This window comes from Hylobates moloch, unplaced genomic scaffold (genome assembly GCF_009828535.3).
Source record: "Hylobates moloch isolate HMO894 unplaced genomic scaffold, HMol_V3 SCAFFOLD_2, whole genome shotgun sequence".
Lineage (NCBI taxonomy): Eukaryota > Metazoa > Chordata > Mammalia > Primates > Hylobatidae > Hylobates > Hylobates moloch.
In genome coordinates, this window is record NW_026652277.1 from 175567143 (window position 1) to 175589392 (window position 22250).

The 22250-nt window shown below is 38.1% G+C and overlaps 1 protein-coding gene across 10 annotated transcripts in view; it reads left to right on the top strand.

Annotated features, from left to right (window-relative positions):
* The window catches only part of AFDN (afadin, adherens junction formation factor), a 146774-nt gene that overhangs the window by 67972 nt on the left and 56552 nt on the right, over positions 1-22250 (top strand). For 4 of the 10 annotated variants that reach the window (XM_058435686.1, XM_032162496.2, XM_058435687.1 and 1 more), the window contains exons 9-16: positions 243-287; positions 3259-3353; positions 4561-4823; positions 10871-10940; positions 15699-15817; positions 19614-19675; positions 19798-20003; positions 21924-21944. In XM_058435686.1, coding sequence (XP_058291669.1) covers positions 243-287; positions 3259-3353; positions 4561-4823; positions 10871-10940; positions 15699-15817; positions 19614-19675; positions 19798-20003; positions 21924-21944 — 881 coding nt within the window. The remainder of the gene's footprint in view (positions 1-242; positions 288-3258; positions 3354-4560; positions 4824-10870; positions 10941-15698; positions 15818-19613; positions 19676-19797; positions 20004-21923; positions 21945-22250) is intronic. The other 6 variants (XM_032162535.2, XM_032162528.2, XM_032162539.2 and 3 more) reach the window with 3 other exon arrangements.

Here is a 22250-nt window from a genome sequence, read left to right on the forward strand (position 1 = left end):
GTTGTCCTGTGGTTTCCCTTAACAGTCTGCATTGGTTTCTAAAACACTGACTGGGGCACTAGTATAGTCTTGTCCTCACAAAAGCTGATGGGTGAAGTGTACCTTTTCTTCCTTTGAAACGTGTCTCACTGAAGCTCACCCTCTGCGTCTCTTCTCCTCCTTCCCTATTCCGCGTGTTCTGCATGGTCTCTGTCCTGCTGATGCTGCCTTCACCTGGGTCCTGGCATGTGTCTTAACCCCAGGGAGAAGGAATCACTTTGCCTACTACAACTATCACACTTATGAAGGTAATGCTATGCTTACTACTACTTTTGTAACTAAAGCACTAATAGAACCTCATGGGCAGAATAGTGTTGAATGACCAAATATCTTATGTATCAGTTTTTTAGTTGATATAAATAACCTATTTTAAGAAATTTAATGTACTGTCATTTTATTTGTACCTAGTAAGTGTTCCATATCTAGAACTCATTTCATTTACTGGAAGCTTATTTTGTGTCTTTATTTTCCCAGGTTCACCCTGGGAAGGAACTGAAGGCAAAAGCAGCAATGGCTGTGGAGGGATGCTGGGGAGTAAAGACAGAGTGCCATTTCAAAGCACTCCTTGGGCGGTGCTCAGCCAGTCTGCCTCCCTTCATCTGTAGAATAGGAAAACTTTCTGGTAGCAGTGCTGTTACTGTTTGTTGTGGGGTTACTTAGATATGTCTCTGCTCTTCAAGGTGCTCCAGATGTATTGTCATTATCTACGGGGAAGAAAGAGACTCAGGCACTTTGGCCAGAAATCGACTATTTGTAGAATACTTGTTGAGGAAGGGGAGAAAATTTGAGATTTTTGTTTTTGGCAACAGTTTTATATGTTACTCCCTGTGAGATAACTGTCCTTGTAATGAGGAGAGGGAATGGACTACTGCACTCTCTCTTTCCTCCCCAGCTCAAACCAAACATCCCTTTATCCACTAAATCCTGTGGCCACCATTTAGGTTCTTCAAAATCTGTAACAGCTTTAACTATGGTTTCCTATTATTACTGTGAAGTAATAAGAGAGCCTGGGAAGGATGTTTATCTCTCTAATCTATCTGTTGACAGATTCCTATTACCATGGTGAGGTGAGGAGAAGGGAGAGACTGAGAAAGCAGCTTCTATCTCTCCCTTTCTCTATTTTGAAATCTGTTGATGTAGAAAGGTGTGTGATAGCTCTTTATTGTATCACAAGAGACCTTTCAGAAGCATTCAGAATTCGGAAGAACGTGAATGTGAATTTTTCTTTCATCTCTAAACACATTTTTCATGTTCTGTTTTTAACTTTGCTTTGAAATGTTCTTGTTTCACACATGATTACTTATTTACTACTTTTGCTTTCTTTATAATTTATTTGTGTCATTTCTCTGTGACTATATTGCATTCGGTTTTCTTTATTTTTATATAAGTATTCACTGCTGACACATCAAGTCTTTATTGATTGCTAACTATAGACCATATGTGGAGTGATCAGTGCCAGCGTAAAAAGATTTTTTTTTTTAAACCTAGCCACCAGGGAGCTCAGAGATGAGGGAGATAAGTAGATGGAAATCATCATATGATACGGTTAGTGGTACAGTTAATGTAACAGATGGGGTGCTCTGGGAGTGGATAAGGGGGACACATTTCTTAACTAGGGGGGTTCATTAGAACTGCCTTTGGTGGTTAAAACACACAAAATAGTAAACATTACTGGAGGATTTAGACTCAGCAGGTCTGGAAGGAAGCTAGCTATGTCCAGGAAAAGCCCCAGATGATTTTGATGTCTTGTTCGGATCAGAACTTTAGAACAGTTAGAGTTGAAAATAAATGTTTCAATACGATGTGAAGCAGCACAGATGATGAATCAATTTTTTAATGGGTATTAGGCATTAGTGTCTATCAGGTACTTCAGTCTCATCTTACCTTCACTCGATGTCACAGATTTCTGAAATATTTCAGAAATAGAAAATTTTGTCATTAGAATGTAACTTTGTATACCCTAAAATTAGCATCAATTCTAACAGGACTTGCATTTTTATGGTGTCTTTTGTCTGTGAGAGTTTAGCAGTACCACTGCTGAGGGATTTTAGCAGTCACAGACTCTGTGCATGCTCATACTCCAAACTGTTTAACCTGTGAAACTCTCAAAGCTTACATGCGTAATTGCAGTGACTAGAGGTTTTAACAGGTAATGGAATCAGTGGGTTTGAAAGTTAAAGGCACTCATAAAGCAGATCAGGGAGACTCTTACTGGTTTGGCCTTTTCCTAAGCTTTGGTGGGTGGTGTGCTTGCCACACTAGACTGACTGCCATGGCTGTGGTGCAGGCGCTAAGCTCTGCAGTTACATCATCATTCGTGGGTTCTAGAAGGCACATTTTCTCATATGTCAACTCTGAAATCAGAATACCTCATTTTAAGTTAAGGTAATGAAGTGACATTGTCCTCATCCGGGATACAGTCGGTGAAGAGTGAGAAAACATGTCTAGGTGTATTGGGACTAGAGGGCTTTGGCAGAGCAGCTTCCTCCTCCTCCTCACCCATTCTGTCATGGAAACACATGCTCATATAAATTAAACATTCCAACAGTTCATAAAGGTATAAAATGACAAAAAAAAAAAAAAAGCCAAAAAACCCAGTGTTCCTTTTACGCCAGTTCTACTCCAGGGAGCTAACCACTTTTAACAGTAATTCTTAATCAGTAATGGACAGTGGAATTACTTGGGGAGATTTTTCAGAGGACACATGCTTAGGTCTTATCCCCAAGGATTTTGATCCAGGAGGTCTGGGGAGAGCTACGAGAATTGTACGTTTAAAAACCTCCGTCAGTGATTTAGCTGTGCCCTCAGCCTGTATTGTGTTGTGTGCCATAAGGGCAGCAAGAATACTGCAGGAAAGATCTGGTCCGAAGGGAAGCCCTGTGTGTCTTTGAGCTTCATTTTGCTACCACAGTTGCTCCTCAGAATCATTAACAAAAATCCAGGGCAGTGTGGTAGAGAAGACTTTTTTTAATGTAATAAGAATGTGGTGGAATTAATGCTAGTGCTAGCACTTCGTATTAATCAGAAACTGATATGTTTATTTCTTATTTTGAATTTTCTGTATCCAGTTTGTTAAATTGTATTATGTAAGTTTGGAGAATTCTTTGAAAAGAAATCCTGAGAAGTGAGAACTCCTGATATAACTTTTTGTTTGTTTGAAATAACATGACAGTAATATTAGACTTTGCAAATAGAGCTATCTTCCTTCTCTTCTCACAGATGGTTCTGACTCTAGAGATAAGCCAAAGCTTTACCGCCTTCAGTTAAGTGTTACTGAAGTTGGGACAGAAAAGTTGGATGACAACTCTATCCAGGTACGTAGTCTGAGCTTCCTGCTGCAACTCTGACATTCCAGGAGGCATAACATATTGTACAGAGCCTGCCACATGGTAATGAAAGAAGAAATTATAATTACAGACTTTGTATTTAAATATAAATAATTTATCTACTCTGGGTCACTTTTCTCTGCTTTATGTGAGTTTATGTTCAAGCTCCACCTCTAGAAATTTGGGCTGGTGATGACATTGCTCTGAAACTGCTTCTTTTTCTCTAAAAGATGGTGATGATAATTTTATAGGTCTATTTCAGGATTATAGGATATAACCTATGAAAAACTGCTTATCACTGGGTCTGACACACATAGCAGTAGGTATTTGGTAAATTCTAATTAAATTTAGCTTAATATGGTTCTTAAGTACTTAAAACAGAGCTTAACACATTATTGGAATAAATGAAGTCAGAATTTGTCACTTCTTTGAAGTTGAATTCAGGCAGATCACCCTTGCTCTGTACTTATTCCTCAATTTGTAAGATGATGGGTTCAGATTGTTAATGTCATCTTCAATTCTACCATTTCTTCTTTCTTAGCACAACACTAAAAATAATAATAGATAGGAATCTTTAATGCTAATGATCTGTTTAGATTTGTCCATTAAACATCTAACAAATATTGGTTAAGATGACTATATGCTTTTTTTTTTTTTTTTTTGGAGACAGTCTTGCTCTGTCAGCAGGCTGGAGTGCTGTGGCACGATCTCGGCTCACTGTAACCTCCAACTCCCTGGTTCAAGTGATTCTCCTGCCTCAGCCTCCTGAGTAACCGGGGTTACAGGCACGCGCCACCATGCCTGCTAATTTTTGTATTGTTAGTAGAGATGGAGTTCACCATGTTGGCCAGGATAGTCTCGATCTCCTGAGGTCATGATCCGCCCATCTCGGCCTCCCAAAGTGCTGGGATTACAGGCCTGAGCCACCCCGCCTGGCTGACTGTATGCTTTTTAATGCAGAGTTACAGTATGCCTTAAGTCACTGGATACTAAAAATAAAAGGTCTGATTGGTTTGACTTTTTTTTGACAGTTTATTTTTAAACTATTGAGGGAAATCCACTTTAAAAGGCACTAAAAATCCAGAGCATATTAGGTTATATTTGTCATAAAAGGGGTACTCACAGTTTTAACATTCTGTGTTTAAATGCTGTGAACTTCATGATAGGAGTGTCTTTGGTTTCCTTCTGTTACCAGTTGTTTGGCCCAGGAATTCAGCCCCATCACTGTGACCTCACCAACATGGATGGAGTGGTCACTGTGACGCCCAGAAGTATGGACGCAGAAACCTACGTGGAAGGCCAGCGCATCTCGGAAACCACCATGCTGCAGAGTGGCATGAAAGTGCAGTTCGGGGCGTCCCATGTATTTAAGTTTGTGGACCCCAGTCAGGATCATGCTCTTGCAAAAAGATCTGTGGATGGAGGCCTGGTGGTTAAGGGCCCGAAACATAAACCTGGGTAAATAGATTAACCTTCAGATTTAAAATGTTTTGATTATACTTAAAGTAATTCAGATTATTCATACATAACTTGGCTTTTTATTTTTGTTTCAATTTTTTAAAAAATATCAAAGTGAAGTTTGTGATTTTGGTCCCTATTTTTTTTTTTAATTATTATACTTTAGGTTTTAGGGTACATGTGCACAATATGCAGGTTCGTTACATATGTATCCATGTGCCATGTTCGTTTGCTGCACCCATTAACTCGTCATTTAGCATTAGGTATATCTCCTAATGCTGTCCCTCCCTCCTCCCCCCTCCCCACAACAGTCCCCGGAGTGTGATGTTCCCCTTCCTGTGTCCATGAGTTCTCATTGTTCAGTTCCCACCTATGAGTGAGAACATGTAGTGTTTGGTTTTTTGTCCTTGCAATAGTTTACTGAGAATGATGGTTTCCAGTTTCATCCATGTCCCTACAAAGGACATGAACTCATCATTTTTTATGGCTGCATAGTATTCCATGGAGTATATGTGCCACATTTTCTTAATCCTGTCTATCGTTGTTGGACATTTGGGTTGGTTCCAAGTCTTTGCTATTGTGAATAGTGCCGCAGTAAACATACGTGTGCATGTGTCTTTATAGCAGCATGATTTATAGTCCTTTGGGTATATACCCAGTAATGGGATGGCTGGGTGAAATGGTATTTCTAGTTCTAGATCCCTGAGGAATCGCCACACTGACTTCCACAATGGTTGAACTATTTTACAGTTCCACCAACAGTGTAAAAGTGTTCCTGTTTCTCCACATCCTCTCCAGCACCTGTTGTTTCCTGACTTTTTAATGATGGCCATTCTAACTGGTGTGAGATGGTATCTCACTGTGGTTTTGATTTGCATTTCTCTGATGGCCAGTGATGATGAGCATTTCTTCATGTGTTTTTTGGCTGCATAAATGTCTTCTTTTGAGAAGTGTCTGTTCATGTCCTTCGCCCACTTTTTGATGGGGTTGTTTGTTTTTTTCTTGTAAATTTGTTTGAGTTCATTGTAGATTCTGGATATTAGCCCTTTGTCAGATGAGTAGGTTGCAAAGATTTTCTCCCATTTTGTAGGTTGCCTGTTCACTCTGATGGTAGTTTCTTTTGCTGTGCAGAAACTCTTTAGTTTAATTAGATCCCATTTGTCAATTTTTGCTTTTGTTGCCATTGCTTTTGGTGTTTTAGACATGAAGTCCTTGCCCATGCCTATGTCCTGAATGGTATTGCCTATGTTTTCTTGTAGGGTTTTAATGGTTTTAGGTCTAACATGTAAGTCTTTAATCCATCTTGAATTAATTTTTGTATAAGGTGTAAGGAAGGGATCCAGTTTCAGCTTTCTACATATGGCTAGCCAGTTTTCCCAGCACCATTTATTAAATAGGGAATCCTTTCCCCATTTCTTGTTTTTGTCAGGTTTGTCAAAGATCAGATAGTTGTAGATATGTGGCATTATTTCTGAGGGCTCTGGTCTGTTCTATGTCTCTGTTGTGGTACCAGTACCATGCTGTTTTGGTTACTGTAGCCTTGTAGTATAGTTTGAAGTCAGGTAGCGTGATGCCTCCAGCTTTGTTCTTTTGGCTTAGGATTGACTTGGCGATGTGGGCTCTTTTTTGGTTCCATATGAACTTTAAAGTAGTTTTTTCCAATTCTGTGAAGAAAGTCATTGGTAGCTTGATGGGGATGGCATTGAGTCTATAAATTACCTTGGGCAGTATGGCCATTTTCACGATATTGATTCTTCCAACCCATGAGCATGGAATGTTCTTCCATTTGTTTGTATCCTCTTTTATTTCATTGAGCAGTGGTTTGTAGTTCTCCTTGAAGAGGTCCTTCACATCCCTTGTAAGTTGGATTCCTAGGTATTTTATTCTCTTTGAAGCAATTGTGAATGGGAGTTCACTCATGATTTGGCAGTCTGTTTGTCTGATTGGTGTACAAGAATGCTTGTGATTTTTGTACATTGATTTTGTATCCTGAGACTTTGCTGAAGTTGCTAATCAGCTTAAGGAGATTTTGGGCTGAGACAATGGGGTTTTCTAGATATACTATCATGTCATCTGCAAACAGGGACAATTTGACTTCCTCTTTTCCTAATTGAATACCCTTTATTTCCTTCTTCTGCCTGATTGCCCTGGCCAGAACTTCCATTCCAGCACTGTGTTGAATAGGAGTGGTGAGAGAGGGCATCCCTGTCTTGTGCCAGTTTTCAAAGGGAATGCTTCCAGTTTTTGCCCATTCAGTATGATATTGGCTGTGGGTTTGTCATAGATAGCTCTTATTATTTTGAGATACGTCCCATCCATACCTAATTTATTGAGAGTTTTTAGCATGAAGGGTTGTTGAATTTTAACTTGGGTTGGTTTTAGAGGAAAGAAGAAAGGTCTTGACTTTGTCTTAAAATTGGAAGTTCTCACTGGTTTTAAATTGTTTGTATTTAAACTTTGTTTTTTTAGCCAGTATACTAAAACAGTACCTTTTGTGAAAAAAACATGGTGTTCTTTGTAATTATTCAGTGTAACTAAGATTATAAAATTTTTTGAAGTATTCTTTTCTATGACTGATAATGAAACACATTAAGATCTCTTAAGGAATTCAGAATATTTTAGCTCCACCTAGTGCTTTTCTGAAGACTTGCATTGTGGGCTTAGTAAGGGAAAACAGCCTTTCTTAATGACAAGTAAAATTTTTGGAGGTAGGGAATATGACTTCTCCTTTGTTTTTACTTTTTAAAACATTCTGTTAAGCCACTTCATTATCTTATTTTTCAGTCATGCTGCTTAAAACAATTGAAAACTCCCCTAGAGCATAGGCTTTCTTCCTGAAGCACAAACATAAACCCGCGTGGTCTTCCGTGCTTGGCCTTTCCCATTGTTTTGTTCCACAGCATGCCTTTGATTAGCCACCCAGACCTTACACATTGGGCCACATATGACTATTTAGAATTAATGTCTTTCTCCAAGATGAATACTTGGTGGGTTATCACATATATTTATTTATTTGTGAAGTTCACAACTGTTTAAGATCCATCCCCCGCTGTTCACCTCACCTTGCGCTCCAAGTGTCAGCAAATGACCGTACCTGTGACGTCCAAGGAGATCAGCATGTGCCTTTCCTCCCTGCTTCCCAAGAAAATCCATTTCTTTCTAACACTTTCTTCTTTAAACTAGTGTGTATTTAAACCCATCCTTCCATTCGTCACCGCTTTTAACTGTTTCTTTCTGAAGGTGATGTTTTTCATTGATCAGCCGTGTCCCTGTTTCCTGTCCCTTGTCATTAGCTTTACATGGGCTCTTTCCTTCAGTAGCGAGTCATGATTTCATGCTTAGACGTTCATTTCAATCATCAGCTTTTCTTCAGCCCTGTTTCTTCCCTTCAGCATAAAAAATCTTGGTCTGGTATATCCTGACTCCCTGTTTATTTTTTAGGCTCACTGAGGTTTCTCCAAAGAGATTATGTATTGTCTGAAACAGTTTCTTCCTCTGTGTGTTACATGTGGTCTCTCAATAGTACCTACAGTTATTGCCCCTTATATACAAATGCCCTTTATTCTTGAGTTGTAATATATTTCTTGTGACATGTGTTACTCCTAGTGTAACTGTCCATCTCTGTTCTCTGTATAAACACAATTCTAGGAGCAGCCTGTGTCCCACACCTAGTCTGCCCTTCGGTTTTGCTTGTAATGTTTTTACACGTGTGAGACAATCTCCTACTGTATTTTTGCCATGTGGATCCTGCTTTGGAAGCCTGCAGATGTCTCTTCCTACCATATTTCTGGCCAAAAGCAGAGATCATTGAAGAATATGGCTTAGGTTTCAATGAGGAGAATGTGCTGTGAAATTTTGTTGATATTATTAGGTATTTTTCTGGCAAATCTGGTAAAAGCTGCTTGGTGGCTGAACATACCATCCATAAATTAGAAAGGACTCTTGTTTTTTTAGGAACATTAATTTTGCTCTAGTGTCAAACGATTGTGACAGATTCTGGCTAGATAACTCACATACCCTCCAATGCAGATTTCATAGTGTGTCTTCAAATCCTACTCATGGTTATAAACAAGTAGCAAAGTTTGATATTGATAGTTTGGGAATTTTAGGGCCTCCTGGTGATACACTGACTCATTAATTGATTTATTAATCTAGTTTACAAATATCAAGTACCCAGGGCATGAGTTACTATTCTCTGAATGCTGAGAGGAGTGACATATGATTGTTACAGTCAAAGATCATAGTTTGATAATTTCAAAGTCATGTTATAAAGTCATTTTGGTTAGTCTTGTCCACATATCCAGCCTACAGTAAAAACGAGCCATGTTAAAGCTTGAAAGAGGTAGCTTTGATGGGAAAAGTTAAAGAATGTTGCATGTTAGAAATCTCTTGTTCTAGGATGATAATTGTAAGTGGAATCAAGAAGGCTTTGATTCTACCCACATACTACCCACAAGAGGAAGTTAGGGGTGGACACTGCTGTGTGCAGCTTTGGTAGGTGGCAGAGAAGCCGGCCTGCCATCATTGTTACTCCTGTTGTCAGAGCCGATAGCTGGACTGAATCTCCCACTGAAACTGATGGGAGCCCACAGGCCATTTCCATGTTTTTGTGAATCTCTTGGTGATAGATTATGAGTATTTAATTTCACAAAATTGGTGATATATTGCAGAAAGTTGTGTGCAGAAAATTGACATTTAGCCATTAGTAAAAACTTTTACTCTTTCAAAAGTTACTATTTTAAAGCATGGTATTATTTTGCATTACAAGATGGTTTTATTTTCTTAGTGGTGAGATAGGGGAGAAATTTGTACCTGCTCTTCTAATCTGAAAAGTTGTTTTCAACTTTTACATTACTTCCTTGTTTCTTTCTATTGGTTGAGTTTAAATAAAAGTTTCACATTACCATGCTACTTTGAAATTAGACCATATATTAATATTTTTCAAGTATTATAACAGGACATTTCATTCTTTTTAAATTATGTTTTTCAGAAATCCAGGAAATTTACTGATTCATCCTTATTGGTTTCCAAGTGTTTTTAGGGCTTTTTTTGCGGAGGTGGGGAGGGCACTCTCCAATGAGCTGGGACCAGTGAGTTGCATTCACCCTTCGTTTGTGCTGAAGAATGTAGTCGGTCCCAGCTTGTTAGACTCTTCAATCTTCATAATGAGATTTTGCTTATGAGTTAATTTTTCAAAGTGACATATTTAGAAGTTTTGATATTTTGAGATATTTGAAGAATCAGTTTAAACTAGCATAATTTTTGATTTGCTTGCTAACATTATCAAAAATGTCCCACTTTTTAATTTGTAGCCTAAGTAGTGATACTCATGTGCTTTACAAAAATAATCAGATTGACTTTCAAATAGGAGAGAAGCTCACCCCTGTTCCTCATGTGTCACTTCCCTGTGTCCATAAATAGGGCCACCGGCACTTCAACCTTGTACACCTCATTTATATGCCATTTGCTGCCTGGATAGACTTACATAATGAAATAACCCGGTTTTTTATGTTCCGTTTCTTGTATAGTTAAAAAAAAAATACGATTGGGCCGGGCACGGTGGCTCATGCCTGTAATCTCCAGCACTTTGGGAGGCTGAGGTGGGCGGATCACCTGAGGTCAGGAGTTCGAGACCAGCCTGGCCAACATGGTGAAACCCCATCTCTATAAAAAATACAATAATTAGCCGGGCATGGTGGCCCTTGTCTGTAATACCAGTTATTTGGGAGGCTGAGGCAGGAGAATCACTTGAACTCAGGAGGCGGAGGTTGCAGTGAGCCGAAATCGCGCCACTGCACTCCAGCCTGGGCAACAGAGTGAGACTTCATCTCAAAAAAAAAAAAGATCCTGGGAATACTGAGTATATACCAGTAAAGAAAGTTCATAAGTTGGTTTTTTAATTCTGTAAATTCGTGTGCTGAAAATAGAGCAATTTCTTAAAAGTCTTTGACATTTGGTATTTTAGTTCTTCCTTGTGTATTAAGAAGAGACTGTGCCTGTCATCGGAATGTTATTAAGTCAGTGTGTTTCTTGTTTTATCCCATCAGAATTGTTCAGGAGACAACTTTTGATTTGGGAGGAGATATTCATAGTGGGACAGCATTACCGACAAGCAAGGTAGGTAATTATGGATTACCTGATAGAAGTGTGCTTGCTATAGGACACCACGGATGAATACAGTAGTCTCCCCTTATTTGTGAGGGATGCGTTCCAAGACCACCAGTCAATGCCTGAAACCATAAATAGTACAGAGCCCTATGGATACTATGTTGTTTTCCTCTATATATGTACCTGTGATAAAGTTTAATTTATAAAATAAGCACACTAAGACATTAACAACAATAACTAAAGATAAAATGGAACAATATATATTATAACAATATACTCAAATAAGAGGTATGTTAATTTGGTCTCTGTCTCCTCTCTCAAAATATCTTATTGTATTGTACTCACCTATTTTTGGACTGCAGCTTACCGCAGGTAGCTGAACTGCAGAAAGTGAAACTGCAGATAAGGGGGACTCCTATAAACTGGTAATAGGTGCACTTATAAAACATCTTTGTAAAAACAGACTTCACAGTGGCCCCAAATGTGGGTTGTCCTAATCTGCTGTGTTGTTAGTGATACATAAAAGAAAGTTACCAGACCTTTCTTTTCTCTAAGGCCAGGATGAAGCAGAGCCTCCATGTTTGCTAGGCTTTCTCCTGTGTAGTTAGCCTTGCTCAGTCAGAGTACCCTTAATACACTCCTGCTTTTATTAACCCCTCAATTTAGGTGCTAAATCCTATTCATCAGTTAACCTCAGACACTTTGCTTCCATAATGATCCCTTATCTCTGGAATAATCAGTTCATTTCCTTTCTCATTTTCATTCTCTATTGCTGAATAACAAACCACTCCAAAACTTAGTGGCTAAACAGCAGCCATTTTATTTGTTTACCATTGTGCAATCTGGTTTGAGCTCACTGGGCAGTTTGTTTGCTGGTCTTGCTGGTGGTTACTGGTGTGACCACCCTCACCTAGGAGATCAGTTGGTGGCCAGTGGCCGGAGTGCAGGGCCCACTGACCCTCTCTGTGCTATCTCACGTCCTCTCCATGGGACCTTTTGCCCCACTGGGACAGCCAGAAGTCGTAGTGTTGTGGGACCTCACAAGAACCATGGAGCTTCCAGGCCTTCTTGAATGCTAGGCCCAGAACTGACACAACCCCGTTTCCTCCACCTTTCATTAGTTAAAGCAAATACAGGCCCAGTCCAGATTCAGGAGGAAGGCACTACTCAAGGTGTGATTTATTGAATGCCGTGGTGCCACAAACTCCTACGATCCTGGAGTGTTCTCATCAGCATCAAAACACGTTACAGTGTCTTCTCTTTAGAAAACTCTTTGTACCCCTCCAGTTTTGACCCCATTTTTCTACTCCTGTTTGCTACACAGCTTCTTGGAAAAAAAAAAAATCATCTATGCTTGCTCCCTCTACTTCCAAACTCCACATTCTTTCCTCTGCTCCTGTTCATTCTTGCCCCTCCCTCCACAGGGACTGTCTGTCAGAGGGACTGAGGACTGATGACCTCCCAGGTCCCAAATCTGGCACGCATTTTGTCCTGTCTTACTTGTTGCAGGAGTTTTTAGCCAGGCCACAACTGCGTACTTGATGCACTTTCTTCTTTTGGCTTCTAGGGTATATCACCCTCCTATAAACCACCTAGTAGTGGTTTCTCCTTGGTTTGATTTGTCGGTACCTCTTCCTCTTATGCTTCACTCCTAAAGTTTGGAGGGCCAAGGTTTCAGATGTAGGGCACCAATGTGTTCTCTTCCTGCATCTTTCCTCGGTGAGCTTACCCTGTTTCCTGAGTTTAAATACCATCTAATGTTAATTATCCACTAATGTGTACCTTTGGTTCTGACCTCTCCGGACGCATATCTCTCTCTTTTTTTTTCTTCCTGAGACAGAGTCTGCTCTGTCTCCCAGGTTGGAGTGCAGTGGCATGATCTTGGCTCACTGCAACCACTGCTTCCCAGGTTCAAGTGATTCTCCTGCCTCTGCCTCCTGCGTAGCGGAGATTACAGGCACCTGCCACCATGCCTGGCTAATTTTTGTATTTTTTAGTAGAGATGGTGTTTCTCCATGTTGCCCAGGCTGATCTTGAACTCCTGAGCTCAGGCAGTCTGCCTGCCTCGGCTTCCCAAAATGCTAGTATTACAGGCATAAGCCACCGCACCCAGCCCCGATTCATATCTCTAAAGGTTTACTTGACATATCCACTTGCATATCCTGTACATATTTCAAATTAAACCTAGCTAAAAGAAGACTAGATTTTCTTTCTTAACAAACTTTCCCTGATCCTTCTCCACCTTAGAAGACAACACTACCATCTGCAGCATTGCTCCAACAGAAACCTCTTCCCCGTTCCCAGTTGGTCCCTTCCTTCTCTCAGCCTCTGCTTGCAGGGGTTCGTTCCTCTGCCTCTCTGGCTTAGGCTGCAGCCATCACATAGCGGGAGGACCACACGGCCCCAAGAGCAGCCTCTTCCATTCCACCCAGCGCATCATTCTCCTCACATTTAAAAAATGTAAATTAGATTCTAGTTACTGTTCTGCTTTCGAAGGCCCTGCTGGCTTCTCAACCTGTATATCAGTCTTCACCCTGACTTGCTCAGCCCCTTATGCCCTGAGCCTGCTTCTCTCTCAGTGTGTCTCTGCTGCTCACTCAGGCCGCACAAGGCTTCCATTCTGTGCCCGTGCCTGCCTCTTTCCTCCCATTGGAAGGCCTTTCTTGTGCTAGTGTTTGTGCTTTTGTCCTTGCTTTTCACACTCTGGCCCCTTCTTGTCTCAGACCTCAGCTTAAAGCCACATTCCTGAAGAGGTTGTCTCTGAGCATCCTGTCACTGTCACAGCACCTGATGTAAGTTATTTATGCGGCCTTTATTACCATCCGATACTTGGTCTGTTTGTTGACCAGCTGTAGAATGTGAACTCTGCAAGTGGGGCTCCTGATTCATATGTCGTTGCTGTATTTCTGTTGCACTTTTCTTAAAAAATGCCTGCTGTGTAGAAGACTCTTGGGAACCATCTCATGAATAATTGAATGAGCCGAAGAGAACTGTCTTTATAAAAATTTTCGTTTCTTAAAAAAATGTGTAGTCCACAAAGAAGACTTGGTAAATAGAGGAAAAAAGTAAAAATGAAAATCCTTCATCCACAATTTATAGTTGACCTTTGATAGTAATGTTGTGAGGGGTCCTTTTCTGAGCTCTGGTATGTGTCTATATGTTATGTATGCATTTTAACACGATTGGATATATTTGTCTCCACACACACCTTTCTTGCTTTCTTCAGCTGTTACTCTGTGAGCATTTTTTAGTACTTAAAAGTCACTTAAAAACAAATGAAAACCATTCTGTATGTAAGCATATAAACATACTCTAATTTCTTTATCTATTGCCCTATTACTAGTCATTTATAACAAATTTTTAATATTGTAAATAGTATTGCCATCCATTGACCAGCAATTGTTCTTCTGTAACTCTGTCTTATGGGCCGGATGTGGTGGCTCACGCCTGTAATCCCAACACTTTAGGAGGCCGAGGCAGGCGGTTCGTGAAGTCAGGAGATCAAGACCATCCTGGCTAACATGGTGAAACCCCGTCTCTACTAAAAATACAAAAAATTAGCCGGTCGTGGTGGCAGGTGCCTATAGTCCTAGCTACTCAGGAGGCTGAGGCAGGAGAATGGCGTGAACCTGGGAGGCGGAGCGTGCAGTGAGCTGAGATCCTGCCACTGCGCTCCAGCCTGGGTGACAGAGTGAGACTCCGTCTCAAAAAAAAAACAAAAAAACAAAAAACTCTTATGGAAGGATTCATTGTGTGTCTATATAAACATATTTACAAGCGCAATTGTCTTGTCACTCTGTACTGATGAACATTTTAAATGATGTAATAAAGCATTGGTTTAATGAAGTATGATGAATAGACAACAAAATGTTATACAGGCATTACAAATCTGTAATATAAAATTAAGTAATACTGTAAGATGTTTATAACATCTGAAAAAGTTTTTTTATCAAGAAGATCGTAAATCCCATTTATGGAAAATATGAAAAGCTGGAAAGATATGTACAGTACAGTAATAATCGCTAGGTGATAAGAGAAACATGATTTTTTATTTACTACTTGTGCTCAGTTTCTATAGTAAGCAGATGTAATAAGAAATTTTACATGAAATTTTTTCTACAGTGAATTTCATTGTATAAAATTTTTTCTTTTCTGGTGATTTTCTTAATGTAGGTAACTCATCCTTTTGTCTGCCTACAAATTCCATACAAATGGTTAGAATTGTATACTTTTTAGAAGTATTTAAATATACCCAATTGGGTTACCATATAATATGTGTTTTCCCCAGTGTTGATTAAGGGCAAGAAAGAAGCCAGTTTCCGTACTGAATTCATTAGGTATTGAGCTATAAGGAGTAGGATTTCTAAATCTGTTCCGAGAGATAATAAACTTTAAAAAGACCCTGCCTCTTCATGTTATACATATTTCTTATCTCTTATCCTGATTTTAAAATAACTTGTTGGAATCGAATTACTATTAATGTACTTTTGGAAAAATCTGTACCAGCTTTGCATGCCTGTGTTTTAAAGGCAACTCCCAGCTCTTTGAGAATGAAAGCGGCTGTGCGTCTTCCTATGCTTTAATACCAGTGTGCTTTGGGCACTCCCTGTGGACATAGTGTCCCCAGCATGCTTTGTTATTTCCTGCTCTGTGTTCTTGCCTGCCCTGCTTGGCAGCCCCGTATCAGATCTCTGCTTGCAACACTGAGTGTCAAGCTTGGTTGGTCTGTGTGGGGTTCTAAACGCACTGTGCTTTCTCTCCATGTAGAGCACCACTAGGCTGGACAGTGACAGAGTGTCATCTGCCTCTAGCACAGCTGAGCGGGGAATGGTGAAGCCGATGATCAGAGTAGAGCAGCAGCCAGATTATCGCAGGCAAGAAAGCAGGTAGGAAACACATCATTTTTCAGTGGTGAAAGTACTGAAAGTATTCCTAAAGAAGGGTTGGGATAAAGATTGTTGAATTTATAAAGGTTCAGCTGACATGTTTAGAATGTTAGCAATAATATTTTAAGGGCATTTCCTTTCTGTGTTACTGAATTGAAAGAAATGCTTTACCAATAATTATATCCCTCACTTATATGCCACAGTGTTGTCAAATTGAAATAAGAGGACATTGAATTAAAATGTTGCCATTTAAAATTTGCTACTACTTATAAAAACATAAAAGGAGTTTTTATAGGATTTTAATATTTGATGATTTTTATATTTAGAAAATCTGGTCATTTCACCCATTTCTAGAAGAAATCTTCATCTGTTTAAAAATACATGAGGCCAAAAATGATTTTGAAACAGATTTTAAGAATTATAAATGGCCATATTATGTCTTGTGCTCTAATATGATGTGCCTTCCTGTGGAGATAAATGGAGGATGAATTATTATTTTTTTTTCTGACATCGTTCTTGCCAGTTTTTCTGGGCAGAGAACTGTCTTTTGTTATTTCCTTGTCTTATGATTTTTAACGTGTCACCTTAATCAGAATCCTATTTCCTTGTGACCTCTGGAATTATTTAAATGTTGCAGAGTAATAGCTTTGCATTAAACATGGTGGATAAATAACAGATACTGACTAGTGAAACCAGCAGCATGATTTGGTGCTGAACACCCCTACCCCAGAGCTCTGTGGGAACTCAGAAATACAGAAAGACTGCATGACTTTTATGGCATTCTCATTATCAGCAGTGAAACTGGCAGCATTCCCCCTTTGGGGCTTTTCAGATAGATTTTTGAAGAGGCCATTCTGTTTCCTTCAAAGAGCCAGTCAGTGAGGCAGTTAGATGAGGCAGGCAACTTGCCCCAGGTCACCTATCAGTTCATTTGCAGGTGACGAAGACACAGTTCTTCAGTTTCCCAACTTCCAGCAGAGGGCGCTGGATATTGCAGGATTTTAATATCATTCATCACCAGTTATTACGTATGTAGACTCATAAGGGAATCCCAGGTTTTAACTTTATTTTTATTGTGGATTTTTGGTTCTAATGCAAGATTTTTATTGGCTATGTGAATTTTATTACATGTGATAATAAATAGTTTACTTTCCATGTTTGTACTTGTTTTTGGTGGTGTATTATGGAGTAGGATGTTCAGAATGGTAAATTGGTATTGTAAGGAATACCTCTATGTATTTATAAGGTGTAACTGAGAAGTATGAATCATAGTTCTTAGCTCATAAATATTTGAATGAGTAAATGAATTCACACGGAGTGGATTGATTAGGATAATGCTTTTAATATATGCAAAATTAGTGATTAATAAATATAGTGTCAAAATAGTAATATGGTTAATTGTATGTCAGAAATTATTTTTTTACCATAAACACATAATTTAATTTTACAAGGTAAGATTAGTTTGCAGAGTTATTAAAGGCTTTAATTATAAGATATGTTGTTTTGTTGCTATTACTACAATGATGAAAACAGATGAGCCTTTCTGCTCCATTCTTTGTTTTTCACATGGGCAATGTTGTAATAAGCACTACTTAATTTAACTGATGTACTCATGAAAAATTTAAACGTGTTTAAAATGCTAATATTAGTGAAGAAAAAAACCCTTTTGAATGGAGGGGATGACTTTTAATTGTCACTAAATTTTTTTTTCTTTTATCAATGACAATTTAAACACTTTTTTACCAGATTTGTTAAAATATAATTGGTGAAGTTTATTCAGGTTCACTTTATGAGATATATAACTGCCTAGCTACAATTTTAGATGTCTGTAAATATGGGAATGTAAGGGAGATGTGTTAAAATAATTGATCATTTAAATTACGTTGTTTATAGAAGCATTTTTCTTTTCCTTAATTGTTGAGTTAAATCATTAGATCATAAACTAATCAACTCTGAGGCATATAATTTGATAAAAAGATTTGGGGTTATATTTATTATTAGTAAAATATTTGGTTATATTTTTATTATTTTGTATAAATAGTCATTTCTCTTTATTCATTTTTTGGTGCATGGAGAAGGTGAGGATGGAGGGAAGAGAATGGTTTGCTGTTGAAAGAAAAATTAGCCATTTCTGTAAACTGTTATAAATCTGTAATCATCGTAAGTTATTCCTTTTTATTTTTGAAGGAAAGTTTTTTATTATCTATATTAACTTATTTAATGAGTGGACCAGCAATTCCAAATACTTAATTCTGGCCGTTCATTACCAGTTGTCTAAGATTAACAGACACATTGTTGCTGAAATGACTGTTTAAGTCACTAATGAGTATTTCTCATTCCAATATCAAGATAACTGTGTTGACTTTCCATTTCACCAAATAAGATTTATTTGAGTAAGTATTAGTCTCAGTTTAAGTCAATATTTAACTCAGTAGAGATGTTCATCACAGTTTAAGTCATTAATAGCCCCACAATTTCATTTTTTGTTAAGTTTGCGGAAGGCAAAACACATGTTCCCTGGCACTTACTGTCAGTTTAAATTTTCTTATTTTTTCGGAGACATTTTTGAGAATTCTTCCTGGTTATCTCTGTTAAAGTTGAACTAAAGTGATAAAGATCTTGAAATGTTAAGGAAGCTAATCACTTGACTATGTGTTTCGTTGGTTTTTGGCAAATATTGTATATAAAATACAGTGGGTAGCAAACTTACAGTAATAAGTAAATGGCTTGAAGTTCTAATCACATGGCTAAGCGAAAGAATAAGCTGAGCATTATTCATTGAGAAAAGCATAAATCTACAAAGATAAGGAAATCTAAACTGGATTTGTAATTTATTATCTTACACATTTTAAAGAGTCTGTGCCTAGCAATGGCTTTCAAAATGCTTTTGAACTGTGGTTATAACACAAGATTATATCTTACATTGTGCTCTGGTGAACACACATACAAATGTATATTCAACTGAAAGAGTAGTTTCACAAAACAGCCTTCTGCCCTGCCAATGGGTGATGACACACTGTTTGAAGAAAATTTTAAAGAGATAGAAATGAACCTAACTTTTGAATTTATTTGATCTGAATACCTGGAAATAGATAAACATTAGCACAATGCTAGTTTTTATAAATGTTCCAAATTATAGTTTCTTTGTATTTATAATTTTTGACAGTTCCTTATTTGTGTAGTGTCAGGCTAAATGGTGGAAGGGACCTGGAATTTATGTGACCATAAGAAGAAATGTGAGTGAGTAGAACATCTCTTTATAAGGCATGCATCACTGTAAGCATTGGAAAGTGATGATAGTAATGGCTGAAGGAGACTTGCCGTGGTCAGCTTGTCTAACCCTGTGTCAGCAGAGAAAGACAAAGTCCAGGTCTTAGGAAGCTTTTCCCTTTCAGTATAAGAACTCCGTTTCAAGCTTGGCATGGTTGATTTTTCTTTGTGTCACTTAGTACTTTCTCTTCAGTGTTACCTGAGCCATAGCTGTAGCAGATGCAAGACAGACCGATCCCTGTACTAGACATGAAGTGTTCATTAATAATCCAGAATCACGTCAGATCTGCTCTCATGGCTGCGGCATATACTTCAAGGAACTAACCTTCTTAGAGGAGTCGTGAAAAGATCACTCCCAACACATTATTTGATTAGGCTACATCTGAAAACAAGGGATATTTTATTATTTTACATTGGAAAGAGTAGTATATAGATTTAAAAAGTAGTTGCAGAAATCTACACAGTTGTCAGTAATATTGTTAGCCATGTGACCTTATTTTAAGTGATGTCAGCTTTCTTCTTTTAGAACGCAGGATGCTTCTGGGCCTGAACTGATACTACCTGCAAGCATTGAATTCAGGGAAAGTTGTGAGTAATTTCAGATTTCATTGTCAGTGAATTATTTCTTGATCCATTTTACTCCATCTGATTTTCACGTTCGTTTTTGTTCTTTTTTCCTTTTTTTCTTTGTTCTTGAAATCTTTCCACAGCTGAAGATTCATTTTTGTCTGCCATTATAAATTATACTAATAGCTCTACAGTCCACTTTAAGTTGTCCCCCACATATGTGTTATATATGGCATGCCGGTATGTATTGTCCAACCAGTACAGACCTGACATCAGCCCTACAGAGCGCACACATAAAGTCATTGCAGTCGTCAACAAGATGGTGAGCATGATGGAGGGCGTCATCCAGGTACGTTCCAGCCGGCCAGCCATGCTCCTCCAGTGATTGTGGTTGTAATTGCTAAGCCAGTGAATTCAGCTTCTTTAAGGCTTCTCATTTGGTTACATGTTTGACTCTAAAGATTTTTTTCTAAAACAGAAGTTATATAAATATTATAGGAAAATGTATAACTTTAAAGAGTTGAAAGGAAATGTAAGCTTTTTTCTATTTTGTTTTCCCTGTAAACTTCAGCATAAGTGAAGGTAACTTGTAGTAATAGTTGTGAGAAAGTGCTGAGACTGTTGTGGGCTTTTGTAGAATTTTTTCTGTAAATAATTTGTTGAGATGAAATTCATATAATATTAACCATTTTGAAGTGAACAATTGAATCACATTTAGTGCATTCACAGTGTTGTGCAACCACCACCTCTGTCGGTTCCAAAACATCTCCATCACCTCAGAGTGATACCCCTTAAGTAGTTCCTGGTGTTTTTCTTTTCCCCTGTTCTCTGGTAACACCTTCTTAGACTTTTTAAAAATGGTTATGAAAAGTCACCTGCTCCTGTGTAATGAGCCTAGACGTTGGTAGTAATTGGGCTTTTTGATAGCACATGTATAGGTGTAGTGGACATTGTAACATACTTCTCACTTAAAATGAAATTCCGTCATAAACCTGTTTTCAAAATTTCAGAAGATAAAGGTATTTTGTTGGTAGAATGGTTTGACTCCTTTATGTACTTTCTGTCCCTATCTACAGTTGATAAAATTTTCATAGCAGTTTTTCATCTATAGATAATTTGAAGATTTAATTTTTGAAGTTCTTAAAAGTAAATGTACAGGTTTTTTCAGTTTTTCTGCATCACTTGTCAGTGTTGTTATTCCAATGAACACAACCCCAGTTAGATAATGTTAATCACATAGATAGGTCGGTTGCTTTTCTCCCGGCAGGATCGTTTCAGGGAAACTAAGATATTTTAGTTCCTTCAGAATTGTTCCCAAAGGCCAGAATTTTTCAAGAAATGTTTCTTTTATATTTGAGTGATTAGCATGAGTTTAATAGGGTTATGCTTCTTTTACCCAAGTTAGGAAATAGGTAAAAAAGAAAGTCATTTTATCTGGATACCGTTTTGTGACTCTCATATCATTATTTTATAAACAAACATGGATTTCCTTTTCAGTTGTCATTCAAAGCCATTGTCTGTCTTCTATCATGTTTGGACTTACTAAGCCTGTTTCAAATTGTGAGACACCTATCATAAAACTACCCTCGATAGCCTTTTCCTTATTGATGTGAACTAGTCCGTGAAATCACCATTATCAAACAAGTCTTTTAAACTTCAGATTTAGGTTTAGTATCCAATGGGGGGAATCTTAAAGTAGTGGAAAAGAACCATGGTAGTGAATAATTTAAATTCTATTTTCAAAAAACAAAGAATTTACTCCCTTTCGTATAGGTATAAGTTATTTATACACTTTTAAATTCTAATCTTCTCAGCTTTTATTTTGATTGTTTCTTGGTCTTTCCTGTCTCTTCCATTCCTATTAATTAATCTAGGGGAATGGACTTTCACCTTATTAGGTACCTTTAAGTAAGTAGTAAGCACACCATATCATTGAAGGATGTTCATTCACAAGTCCTTCCATTGTAAATCTTTTAAAGAGATCAGTGTGTTCATGTATGTTTATTGTAACATCATATTTATTGATAAACTCTAAAAATTCAGTTATTGTGCCAGTGGTGAGAACATAAAACTAATCCTTTAGGTCGTATACTTCTAAAGGTGCTTCAGAACCATAAATGAAAATGTTATTTTGGGAATAACATAACTAAATGTCGTACCTTCATGTCGTACCTTCATATTAGTGTTTTGATTTTTTTAAACTATCATGATTGTTTACAAGTTTCTTTCTCTCGTTCTGCTTGATTTCCCCTCGTCTGTTTTTCTCCAGGAAGTAGACCAGGTTGACCAGGTAGGACATCTGCTGGGAGCTGATCCTAGCTGTGTTGCTTAGCCAAGTTTCTCATGCTGCTCCCATGTCAAATACAGTAATACAACAGCTGGACTGAACAGCTCATAACACTCATTCAGCAACTGAGACATGCAGTACTAAAACCCTTTTTGACTGTGCAACCTTTATCAGCATTTCATAATTTCTGCTTAATGCACTTCAGTGTGGATATGAAATGACAAAAGTTCTGTTTCTTCTCTTTATTATTTATCCTTGGTTCCTATTCTTTGGATCTCATCTGAGGTTGCCTGGCCTGCACATGTGGTC